This window comes from Macrobrachium rosenbergii, chromosome 5, assembly GCF_040412425.1.
Source record: "Macrobrachium rosenbergii isolate ZJJX-2024 chromosome 5, ASM4041242v1, whole genome shotgun sequence".
Classification (NCBI taxonomy): Eukaryota; Metazoa; Arthropoda; class Malacostraca; order Decapoda; family Palaemonidae; genus Macrobrachium; species Macrobrachium rosenbergii.
The window spans coordinates 25,820,464-25,833,250 of NC_089745.1; the positions used below are offsets into that span (position 1 = coordinate 25,820,464).

General features: G+C 42.7%; 1 protein-coding gene across 5 annotated transcripts in view; it reads right to left on the bottom strand.

Annotated features, from left to right (window-relative positions):
• LOC136838621 (DNA-directed DNA/RNA polymerase mu-like) overlaps positions 1-12,787 on the bottom strand; it is a 166,132-nt gene that overhangs the window by 32,202 nt on the left and 121,143 nt on the right. For all 5 annotated transcript variants that reach the window (XM_067103895.1, XM_067103894.1, XM_067103896.1 and 2 more), the window contains 2 exons: positions 11,641-11,763; positions 7,509-7,641 (listed from right to left, as the gene is read on the bottom strand). In XM_067103895.1, the coding sequence (XP_066959996.1) occupies positions 7,509-7,641; positions 11,641-11,763 (256 nt within the window). The remainder of the gene's footprint in view (positions 1-7,508; positions 7,642-11,640; positions 11,764-12,787) is intronic.

Genomic DNA, 12,787 nt, shown 5'->3' on the forward strand with positions numbered 1-12,787 from the left:
TTTTTATAATTTTGTTTATTTTGTGAATTTTGTGTTCCCTTCCTGGTCAAGTGCTGTCTTGTTGTTTAGGCTACGTGGTTCCCCTCGGGCCTATTCGTTCTTATTTTGGCCTTATTTTTGCCTTGTTTTAGACTCACTTCTCTAAGTGTATGGGAACATGATTTTCATTGGTACATTTAATTTTTGACCTTGTGCTTGGATGCTTTTGATTTTTGTTAATTTTGGGGTACTTTCATTTAACTGGAAGGTCGGTCATGTCCCTTCACGTCCATGTTGTGCTGGGCCTTCCTATCCTCCTACATGTACCTTATAGAAAAATTTTGTTTTATTATGAATTTTTGAGTTAGTTGGTTAGTGGCTTTACCCCTCTCCTAGGCTTCCTTCCTTTACATCGTCAGTTAGGTTAGCCTAGGGGTTGGACATAACACTTTTCCCCTCAGGGGAAAAATCGTTAATGAGGACGTTCTCGATCGAGGGTATACGTATGAGTTTCATGTCGGTGATCTCGTTCTGTACATGTGTGTTTTATGTCTGGTGCTTCCCTTTGTTTGGTTTTGGCTTGGATATATTGCCTACGTCCACCCTCTCCCTGTTTCAGGTGCTTTTCACTTAGGCTAATGTTCCTAATAAGTTAGGAGCTGGAATAGAAAGGGTTTACCTAGATGAAAAGCCTGTCCTAGTTCAATCCTTCTTTGGGTTGCTTACCAGTGGTGAGGGGGAGTGCTCTCCCACTCCTGTTCACACTTCTTTTACCGACTATATATATATATTATTTTGTGGTATCGAGAGTCCCCTTCTCTCCCTTTTATCCTTTGCTCTCTCTCTCCCCTTGGTTTGTTTTCAAGGTTTGTTAACTTTCCAAGGCTTGAGAGCAATTTATCCTTATTTTATGTTGTAGCCTACATCCCCTCCCTCTGCATTGATTGATTGTCCCTCGGTGTGTCTGAGTTGGCACTCCACCTCGACCTGGAGGTGACCGGGAGTGCTCTCCCCACTCCTGTTCACACTCCTTTTATCTTTCATTGCTCTCCTGGCCATGAGGTTTTTGCCCTTCCTCTCCTTTTCTCTCGCTCTTGTCGTGCTACACAGCTTACATAGCGAGGGGATCTATGAGAATCTCTGGGCGCTAGTAGTGCTGTCCCACCCCTGGTCGCTGCTTTGGGTTACCAACCTCCTGGCCTATCCTTCCCCCTTCCTTTTAATCGACTATTTCCTTCGTGGTGCTTCCTACATGTTCGCACCTCACTGTTGGGATCTCATAGAGGCCAGTTAGCGTTTTCCACCTAACTGTCTTCTGCTTTGTTTACTTTCGGTGTTCCCCCTCCTTTTGCTACTACCTGTTCGGTGTTTCGTTATCTTGTTGGGCGCTCTTGCTTACTGCTACGGCGGTTTTAGTGTTTAGCGGTCGTGCGTTTATTCCCCCCACCACTATAAGTTCAGGATATCCTCCTCCGGGGAATTTTTCTCTCTTGGCTCGGAGTGCGCCCACTTCGAACAGTTCATAACCTTTGGGTTTTTGTTCAAACATGATATAAAGGAATGTTCCGTTGACTCTGTTTTTATGTCTATGAGTTTTGTCCTGTTAGCCCGGTTTTCTCTCCGGTTTTCTCCGGGGTTTTCCTGGTCTGACTAGGAAAGAGTGGCTGCTACGGTACTCTGCTCCGGCATCCGTTCCAGCATGCCCTTTTCTCATATGTTTTCGGCTGGTTTTGTCAAGTGCAGGAATGCTCCCGCTATCCTGCAACAAACCAGCAGTTACAGAGTCTATAGCTCCCATTCGGTGTGAGCAAGTCTGTTTTGGATTTATAGTTTGGCACGGAAGGTTATTGAAGTACGCTATGCTCCCCCGAGCAGACTTCTTGATGAACCCGTGAAAGGTTTTATATATACCTGTCGGTTTCGTCTCCGCCAAACTCCGCCTCCTGTGACTTATTCTTGACTCGGAAGGTTGTAAATGCGCTATGCTCTCTCCGATGCAGGCTACTTGATGAATCCGTAGGTTTATTTACACCAGTCGGTTTTATCTCCGCCAAACGCCGCCTCCTTTGGCTTATTATTAGTCGTTTGGCACCCGGCAGATTGCGTTATACGCTATGCTCTCCCGAGCAGGCTACCTGATGAATACCGTAGGTTTCATATACACCTGTCGGTTTTACCTCCGTCAAGCTCCGCCTCATGTGGCTTATTAATTTAGTCACTCTTTGGGTTGATAAATCGGTAGGTTTCACATATCGCCTATCGATTTCACTCCGTGAAACTCCGTCTCGGACGGGATTCGTTAAGGTAGGGTTTCATATAAACCTATCGGTTCTCCGCCTCTTGTGGCTTATTAATAGTTAATCTTACAGGTGTTTGGGCTCTCTTTGGATGGCGAGATTCTCGGTGGATCGGTAGGTTTCATATACGCCTATCGATTTCCTAAACTCCGTTTCGGGCGAGATTCTCGGTAAATTGGTAGGTTTCATATACACCCATCGGTTTTCCTTCGCCAAACTCCGTCTTATATAACTTATTAATAGTTGTTCCTCCGGTGTCTGGGGTCCTAATTTTCCCCCTCCTGAGGCGGCCGCAAGTCTCGTGAACTCTTCGCCAAGTTAATTGTTTACGGAGAGTTTTCTGAAGACGCTGCGGCCTTCTGTCTCGTTTTCTCAGACCTGTGAACATCGTCCCGGAGCGATAAGTAGGTGCGGGAATAATTGAGGCAAACCTTTTCCGCTTAGCTCGAAAATTAGGTGAGGCAAACTTTTCCTTTAGGGGATTGTGTTAGCTTCTCATCAATTTTCAGTTAGGGTTTCTGGTCTACCGTCCCTAAGGTGAAGTCAGTAAAAAAAAAAAGAAAAAGACAAAAAGTTTTTATTAGGAAGATTTTTTTTAAACCAAGAAGAGTGTGGATGCTCGGGGAATTTTAGGACGTCTCGGATCTCTAATTAAAGGTGCCATCTACAAGTTTTTGGCCTAGTCTTCTGGAAAGGGGAAATGCCCAAGCAAAGCAAAGAGGTTACCCCCTCCTTCCTTTGTTGATGAAACTAAATTTTAGAGGTCTCCTTATAAGGAGCTCGATTTGAGGGTCATTGTCAACCTTTTAAACTAACTATCTACCTCATGGTCCGTGCCTTCCCTTTCCCAGGAGCTTAAATCCCAAGAGATTAATCTCAAGACTCATTGTCAATGGATCACCTGTTAAGTCCTGCTCCGTTCGAATTCTATCGTTCGGACACCTCCATTCTTTTCCCCTCCAGTCTGGGAATCTTGGCGCCTTCCCTTTATGCTTCCCAGCATGAAGGCACCCTCCTGTCGGGTGTGGGCACACGGAGGTTGGTGGAAGGGCATTTCTTCCCTTCCGGTCTGGTATCCTCTTATCCGGTTTTACCAGACTGTCAGAACGAACATGGCATCTGTCTGGCAGGATCCATAAGTGAGCCCTCAGCTAGGGCTGACACATCGTCCCTGAGAACTCTAACGGAGTGGCAGGCAGAGAATTCCAAGTTCACGCCAGATGTGGGGTCTTACCGTGCTCTCTTTGAGAGCCCTGTTTCTTACCCCTTGTGCTCGAATGTAGCCTCTTATCAACAGGCTTGTTTTGAAAATGTATCGCTGAGGCATTTGTTGGAGACAGATATCACAGATACATTCACAGTGAATCTTCTAACCCCGGACTACCCAGTTCTAATTTATTCAGCGTACAGCTCCCTAAACTTCCAGAGTCAATTTTCGGAAGCTGAAACAGGGGTAAGTCAGGCTTGCCCGTTCCGCCTGAGCTGAAAAATCTTATGAACAGTTTCACCTGGAGAATTAATCTTTTCCCCAGGTGGGCGTTATTATTTTGGCCCGTCTGGGGCTACTACTGTTACCCAGAGCCTCCGTTCTCATGGGTGTCTACCCCACGAGCAGAACGGTCTGATCTTGCAAGGGACCTGTCCCAAGTCCGGCAAGAAGTTCATGTAGTTCAAGAGCCCCCTGCTCATGTGTGGTGGTGCAGGCTCTTCAGGTCTCTGCCCCTAGACAGCCGTCAGCTCTCACTCCCAGCCTCCACCTCGATGTGTGCGGGTCCAGCCAACACATCAGCTCCTTGTAACACCCCGTGTGTCTCTGCCTCCCCACGTGCCTCCGCTGGAGTTTTCTTTGCTTCAAACGAAAACCTAAGGAAAGAATTTTCACTAGACATTTGGCCATAGGCTCTGACCCTCAGGGTTATCATAGGAGCAAGGAAGCATCCTACTCCTCTCCGAGAAATTGGGAAGGCATCCGCTTCACGGGAGGCATTCAAGCCTCCTCCCTGTAGTATTTCTCATATGGGTGGGAGGCTGTACCATTTTTGAATGGGCCACTGGAACTTCAGTTCCTGGGCCCAGAGTATAGTTATCAGGGCCCGGGGTGGAGCTGGACTGTTGTCCCCCCACAATCAGGTTCAATCAGCCTCCGGCCAGAGTTCTGGGGGTCTTTGTGAATGGCCTGTCAGGCTTTTTTTCAGTCTGCCAAGGAAGTTCCCTTCCATTGGAAAATTTTTCCGGCGTGTCCCGTTTGTTTTCCTTATCCATGTGGCAAGTCTCGGTTGCTTACAGTCTTGTGGGTTCGGATCCTACTGCGTGGAGCCGTAACCACCTCTATAGACCTTTCCGACGCTTCCTTTCACATCTTGGTTGCAGAAAGGTCCTATCCCTTCTTGGGATTCAGACTGGGAGCAGGAACCCCTTCAGGTTCATGCCCTCCTCAATGCGGCTCCAGAGTCTTTGCTAGTTTGAACAATACCGTAGTTCAACAGCTCCGGTATTAGGAGGCTATGCTAGCTGCATATCTAGTTGCCTGGCTCATTTGGGCACCCAGCGTTGGGAATTGCCTGAGGAAAATTTGTTTTACGTTTTGAGAAGTCGTGGAGGCCGGTCATTATAATTGGTTTCTAGAGTCTTTGGGCTTCTAAGTAACCAAGAAGGAATCCCACCTGATTCAGGAGGGTAGCCTTCCGAGAGTTATGAATCCATTGGAAGTGGAAAGAGATAGCAAGGACGTCCTATCATTTCATCAACTCAAGCATACCTCTCCCGTGCCCAAGAAAAGGTCTTGGTTTTCTCCAGTTTGCTTCAGTGACGGTTCTCCTTCTGAAGTCAAAGCTGAGTTTATGCAAGGTATGATGGAGTCAGGACGTGTCTCCCTGATTCCTCCTGCTTGAATAGTGGCCTCCGGCCTTGCACAACTATCAAGTGCTTGTTGAAGTCAGTTCCTCTCCAGCTTTCCCCTCCGGCTTCAGTATTCCACACCGTCACCCTCTGGGCGGGTGAGGTGGATATTTTTGGCCCAATGAAGTACATGGTACTTAGTCGGTCACGTTCGGCAGTTCCATATCAACGCTTTGGAGGGCAGTGACAGTCTTCCTGTCCTTGGGAAACTTCTTCCCCCAAGAGGTTTCTTTTTAGGCTGGTTCTGAACAAAACAGCATTAGTGCGCTGCGTAAACAAGTGGTTTTGGACTCGAATTGCTTCGTTCAGGTTATGGTTCATTCTTCTCTATAACCAACAGACGCAGGTGCCTCTGAAGAAAAGGCCCCTTCTCGAAAGGGGTCCAAAAGGTCACTGCTTTTTTCCTATCCAGGGCCTCGCCCCTGGTGTCGGAATAGTCCTTAGACGGAGCGTCATTCAGGTAGTCTTGTGACCTTTTCCTGGGCCTGAAGTAGGTCTGTTTGCAACCCAATTCAGCCACAAACTATCAAGCTGTCCCGTCTGGTATAAACTCAGCCTGCGTCAGCCCCCCTCAAACTCTGATGTCCTGGCTTTGTGGTCTTTGTGAATCTTACAGTTTAGGAGGAAACTGATATTGGTCCTGTTATTACTGTTTTCCTGAAATCAGTTAAGGGATCCTACTCTACTGCAGTATGGTTCTGCAGTTAAGTAATAGCACTCTTCACATAGTTTTCGAAGCTACAGTACTGATGCACTAAGCGCATTGGCCTCGGGGAAAGTGTTTTGTTGGAACCAGACTCACAGGCTCTTAACTTTCATCCCTAAGGTCTGTGGTCGTCTAAGAACAGTACTCCGTCCACATTCGGTTTCCTGGTCTTTGAGTAATGTATCGGAGTTAGCTAGGTTGGTAACCAACAATCATCTTGTTCTTACCTTTCCTTGTTAAAGAAGTCCCAAAAATTTTTAATCAGCTTAGCTTCTAGTGTTAGTTTTCCTGTACTGTCTGCCCTGTCTGGCAGAACCAATCATTTTGGTTTCCCCTCATCAGGGGTAGTGTTGTGAATTCTCACCCTAACTTTCTATCTACAATTGAAGGTCCTCATTTTCGGTGGTCACCTTGGAAAGTACTCCCCTTTTACAAGGTCTGTTTCTGGGTCCAGTTTTCTCCTTGCAGGCTTTTTTTAGACAGGAGAGAGCAATTTTGTCAGGTCCTCTCCTTTAAAAAAGGGGGCCACTGTCATTGGGTCTGCTATTAGGCAGGAAGTATTTTCTTAATACAAGCCTATTCAGGTGCTATTCTAAGCTCATGATCTTAGACGGTGACCACTTACATTATTTTCATTACATGAACTTAGAGGACCTTACTAATGTTCAGGGTAGAATTTGATAGTTTTCAACGTTTCTATTTAAGTCTTTAATAGCATAAGAATGATGTTTATTTCTCTGTTATTATTTCGGGTGACACGGGATTTGTATCCAGAAAAGGATTTTGACAAAGGAAAATCTATTTCTGGAGAGGGGCCGTGTCACCCGGTGGTGACCCACCCCTGTTTTTCATTCTCTCCCTCCCTTGATAAACTTCATTCTAGTGAGGTGGGTGCTAACATGGAATGCAGAGCTAGTGTTGCCTTGTATACAGTAAGTGAGTAGTGCATGGGCTTGTATCGGCACCTCTCTCGTTGGGACTTTTGACATTGGGAATCTCTATAGGATAAGGTTCCGTGGTTTTGTAGTTCACCCTTTTCCATACACAGACTCCATCTAGTGGAGCTCGCTCTGGGGGTAGTAACTCCAGCATTTCATTTAGCTTTCTCTGGTATCTAGCATACGGAATTACCTAGAAATAAGTGCTGAATGGACTATTTCATTCGGGTGACACAGGCCCCTCTCCAGAAATAGATTTTTCCTTTGTCAAAATCCTTTTTTTAACGGGTTTTGCATTTCCTGGATTTTGCATTTCGCGGTGGGTTCTGGAACCTATCCCTGCAAAAATGACGGGGAGCACTGTATTGCAGTTAGTTTTACCATTAAAAATACATTTTGGGCTGCAACTCTACATGTAAATCATCTATGAAAAATAGTATCAGTTTTTTCATAATGTATATTATATAAACTTAAAAGCTGAATATATTGGTTTCCTAAGGTGACAATTTTAAGCACTGGTTGAATAACAACATGAAAATTTTAAGAAAATCCCTTTAACCACAAGAACAGAGAGCTAGCATATATCCAGTAATAGGGCTTTAAGGTGTCAACAGATGCCTTAAAATATCTCTGCACCCTACTTTTCAACAGAGAGTCTGAAGATAGCCAAGGATACAATACAAATCTTACCAATTTTAATTCTCTCATCTGCTAAACTTATTTGACTCCAATGCCTCATCAAATCTTCCACAGAATTTATATTATGAATGGTGTGCAGTTTCAAAGCCAGGCTGGGTCCTATACCATACACAGTACTCAGGTTCTGTAAGAGTAAATAATCAAAAAGCGATGACAAAAACATAACTAATTAGCTAGGGGAGAGAATTGCTACCCTTCATTAATCTTATGATTACTTTTTAACAAATACAGATTTGTCTCTTCATGTAGTGCTATCTTGGTCATCTAACACTGTAAGGAGACATTCTACATCTAAAAGTGTAAGAAAAATGGATTTACAGATTATACTGTCCATGATACTCAACAGCAGTATCAATCATGCATGGAAATCAACACACTGTCAAGTGTGCAATAAAGAAGTTTCCACCTCACATAGAATCTAACCCAGGGCCTTTTCATTTGAGGTTCATGGGTTTGATACTTTGGGGAAGTAGAAATTAATGTCAGATATGCATGTTGCTGGCATATGTATATACTACACTAGTTTTTATTATAATTTTACCCACAAGTATCCTTAATTACAAACTGAAATTTAACAATGGTTTTTTCCAGTTGTAGCAACATCACAGTTGCCATTTTCTGGAGTATTCTTATACTTAAAGGATAATATTTATTATAAACTGAGCTGAGTTTGTATTTACTATGATTCCATAACCATAACCTGATACAAATACTGTAATGTATAACATTTTTAATTGAAAATTAGCTTGAATACTTTTTAGCAATTATTTCAATCACTGGAAATGACAACAGTGACCAACTTCTTGGTTCCTATCTGTTTGTTCTTTGTAAACGATGACAAAATTTCATTAGTGTAGGATGAACTAACCTTTCCTATGCATAACTACGGCTGTTTTTTATTACACTGCACAAGGTGGCATACACTAGTCTGACATTACTGGGACATGAGGAGTCCCAAATTTTGTGGAAATTCTGGGTTACAGGGGAATTCTCTAAACAGTAGCTAACTACCTTATCAACTTTTTAAAACATTGTAATGTATATATATTTGGATAATATTTGTCTTTGCATAATGTTTGATCCCAATATTTCCTGCAAAAATAATTATTATATCCTATATTCTTTGTTCAGTGTGACTACTCATTTTTGAGGCAGTCAAGAGTACTATTCATACCTCATAGTTTAATAAGCTTTTAATTTAGTGCAGTGTTAAATAATTCACTCCACTACTACTTGAGATTTATTCATAAATATTTATACATCAACAAGAGGAAATAAAATATGTTCCTTAATGATGAACATGGAGGAAACATCCAGTTCTTCCTTGATAGCTGAGGGGGTAATTAATTATGTAGTGCTTTTAACCAAATAAGAATCACAAAAGCTATCAAGAAGTCAAACACCTGCCTACCCCCAGCCATTTGAAAAGTTCTTTGTATGGTTTGGCCACTGGAAAACCTAGGAAAGGATTAAACTGTAGTCTTTTATTATAAAAACAAAGGAGCTGGTCTTAGAAGAGGTATACTAGAAAGTCCATGGTCTGCTGAATACAGTAGTGGTTCTAACTGAAGAGAGACCCCTTTCACAACACCCACTGCAGCAGATTGTTCACGGTGCCTGGTACACGCCTTTTAAGTACTTACAAACTATAAATGGCATTCCGCAACTAAAGCCAAGGACTGGTGGAACCTCGGCAGATATGGCTGCCAAAGCAGTATGGGACACAAGGGTAACACTCTCAGCACCTCAACAAGAAGGTCCAACAGACTGGGATACTATTTACCTTGGGCCAAGAAGGAAATACCAGTCATCCAGAGACCAGGAGTGATCAACACATGGCTAATCACTCAGAAGATCAAGCTTAATTGGGAATAGGTGGTCCTATGGGTACCACTAACAGTTCCAGCATGGGTTCCGTTCTCAGCTAGCACTCTGCTGGCTGCGAGTTCGAATCTCCGACCGGCCAATGAAGAGTAAGAGGTATTTATTTCTGGTGATAGAAATTTATTTCTCGGTATAATGTGGTTCGGATTCCACAATAAGCTGTAGGTTCCGTTGCTAGGTAACCGATTGGTTCTTAGCCACGTAAAATAAGTCTAATCCTTCGGGCCAGCCCTAGGAGAGCTGTTAATCATCTCAGTGGTATGGTTAAACTAAGGTATACTTAACTTTTAACTTGGGAGAGAAAAAAAGTGGCAACTTCCTGTTTAGCCAAGTAAGAAATAAGTAGATTGTTGGTATTCCAGTAGAGGGGGAGGAAGACCATCTCCTCTTGCTTGGTGATGTATGCCACTGCGGTCATGGTGTCCAACAGCACTACCAAGTGACCTATCAACCCACCTTGAAATGCTTGCAGTTCCAAAAGCACTCAGCTCATCTAGAGAATGCTGATATGCATGTAAACATCATCTCAAGTTCAAACACCTAAAGTTCATGAGCTATTCAAGTGTGTGCCCCATCTTTCATTTATTAGGTAACAGAAGCATTGCAGAGGTGAGAGTTCAGCAGAACTTCCACGAGGAGGTTCCAATCGTCCAACCACCATGATAAACCATCCCTCAATTCCTTGTTGAGTGCCAAAGGATCAAGTGCAAGAGACCACAACCATGAAGAATGAACTTCTCTAGAAATGTTAGGCAATTGAATACAATCTGCCAAAGCTGAGCAGGTTGTTCCTGGTGAGATGTGAGATTGCTCTGATACCTACTTGAACTTGCTGATCGAAGAGTGCAAGAAAGACTCTTGCTGCTTACCCTATTGGTTAATATGCACAGGTACTTCACCAGCTATTTATTAGGGTTCAAGATTCCAATTTCTCCCAGTTTATCCTCATCCCCACATTACAACAAAAACAGCAGACACCAGAGTGAACACTTGTGTGAACACTTATGGAGTAATCAACAGTTTGAAAAACAGAGTCTTAAACTGAAAGACAGTTCTGTACCTGATGAAGCAGAGGTACTTTCAAAAGGTTTGATGGGTGGGTATCTGAAAATATTTATCCTTCAGGCCTACTGAAGCATGAAGTCACCCTTTCTGATGGAAGCTAACATGGAACATGGGGTTTTCATCTTGAATGGAGTCTGAAGAACAAACCCATTCAGTGGAGTGAGATCTATGACTGGTCTTCAGCCCTCTTGCCTTTCCTACCAGTAACAAGTGGTGAGTAGTCATCAATAACTTCCAGGGCATCGTTCTCCACATCTTTGCAGAGAGTGTGAGAGATTTGGATGATCCTGGAGAGTAAAAGAGAACAAGATGCACCTGTGATAAAGGGAGTGCATCAGTTTTAAAAGGTAATCTGTAATCATCTTAAAGAACACAGACTACAAAGACCTCTGGCAATTGTACTGCCACGTTGCCAAATGGCATGACAAGCATACTCTAAAGTGCTGCAGTGAGAGAGGATGACTGCCAGCTTCAGTGTCCTCTTTCCTTCTTCCTCTTGCTTCCCTTTTGGGCTAAAGCCTGGAATGGAGACTGAAAAAGTGTGTAAACTTCTCGCTTCTTAATGTGGAAAAAGCATGCTGGGCACCCAATCAAGCCTTGGAAGAGGTCTGGTGTCTTTTGAGGATATCAACAGTATAGCTGCCACCAAAGACCTAACCGCAGTCTCTTTTCCAGACCTTGAAGACTTAAAAGGGAATTACATGGTGGATATTGGAGTGACGAGCATCAGTTCTCTGTTTTTCCACCACCACCTTGACCTTGATCTTCAAAAATGGTGAGGTACCCTGATACATTCATTCAGTCTTTCTCACAAGAAAAGAATCGGACATCATCCTTACCACAGTCATAAGTCAAAGTATAAATAACAATCCAGCAAAGAGCAGACATGCTGACTGCAGGGTAGCTGAAAAAAATTACACTTATAGTCAAGCAAGTGTGGGGAAAATTACCCCCCCTTGTCCCCAAACTCAACCAAGGATTGTATTCTTGTAGGAACAACTGATGATAACTGGGTAATATTTGCCTGAGGGTCCAGATGGTAATAGCATCACACCTAGTTCTTTTTCTTTTGCAGCATAATTTAAGAGTCCATACAACAGAGAAGACATATATTTGCTTAATGGGATAGTTATAAAACAAATTCCATAAGTTTACATGATCAAATATACAATACCTTTAAAATCTGAAATTTCTGAGAATCTTTCTTAACTATAACCTCCTCACAACTTCCAGTTTCAAGAACTTCCTGAATCACCTTTAAACCATGCCCGGACCCTAACCCTTTCAAGTCATCTACCTAAAAGAGAAAGAAAAAGTACACATGAATTCTAGAAAAGCAAAAATGTATAATTTTTCAATTGTACAAAGAAAATGGCACACTTTTGTATGGACGTGATGTAACCATATCAAGATTAGCAGCTGTAAATTTACTTTCCATAGAGTACCAGAAGCCTTAAATTATGCACATGAGCAGACAGCCACATTTTTTTTACTTATAAAATACCTACAGTATTCTGTACAGACATTGCTTTAATTAACAACCGCACACTATTCCTACAACTAAGTCATTAAGTGAACAGGTTGATAAGCTGGGAGCAGCTCCTCACAGATATTTCAAGTAAACTGTACTGTATTGTTTTAAAGTCACCTTTGCACCATTTATAACATTTTTAATCTATTTTACAATGTGTATACAGCTCTAACAGGTTTGCATAATGTAAATACTGTACAAGTAATCATCTTTATTTATTCCTAACAACGAAATGGTGTAACAGAAATTCTAACTTGATATGTTTTCTTTAATTACCATTGCTCTCACATATTACAGAACATTAAAAATGCAATAAGCTAAAGTTATAGAAATGTTCTAAAAATTAGTTAGATGACAAATAGTAATGTGAATGTCATCAGTTAGAGAACGACATTCAGATTACCACTTGTTATCAAATCCTTCAAATTGTGGTAATGGTTCAGGGTCAGCAACAGCATCACCACAGTTGACAACAGCATCACCACAGTTGTCAGCAAGGTTGTCAGGAGCTGTAGATGGGTAGGGAAAAGGAGATATCAGCAAGGAAATAGAAGACTTGAAGGGGCAGGTACAGGCAGTCCCTGGTTATCGGCGGGGGTTTTGTTCTGACGGCATGATGATAACCGAAAATCGGTGATTTTCAGCGCTGATAAGCACCAAAAATTGTCAATTTTCGGTTATTGGTGCCTATGTTTGGTATGTATCAGCTCCAATACCCAATTATCGGCGCCAATAAGTGGAAATCACTGATTTTAGGCGCCGAAAGTTGCTGATTTCCTTTGCTAGACAA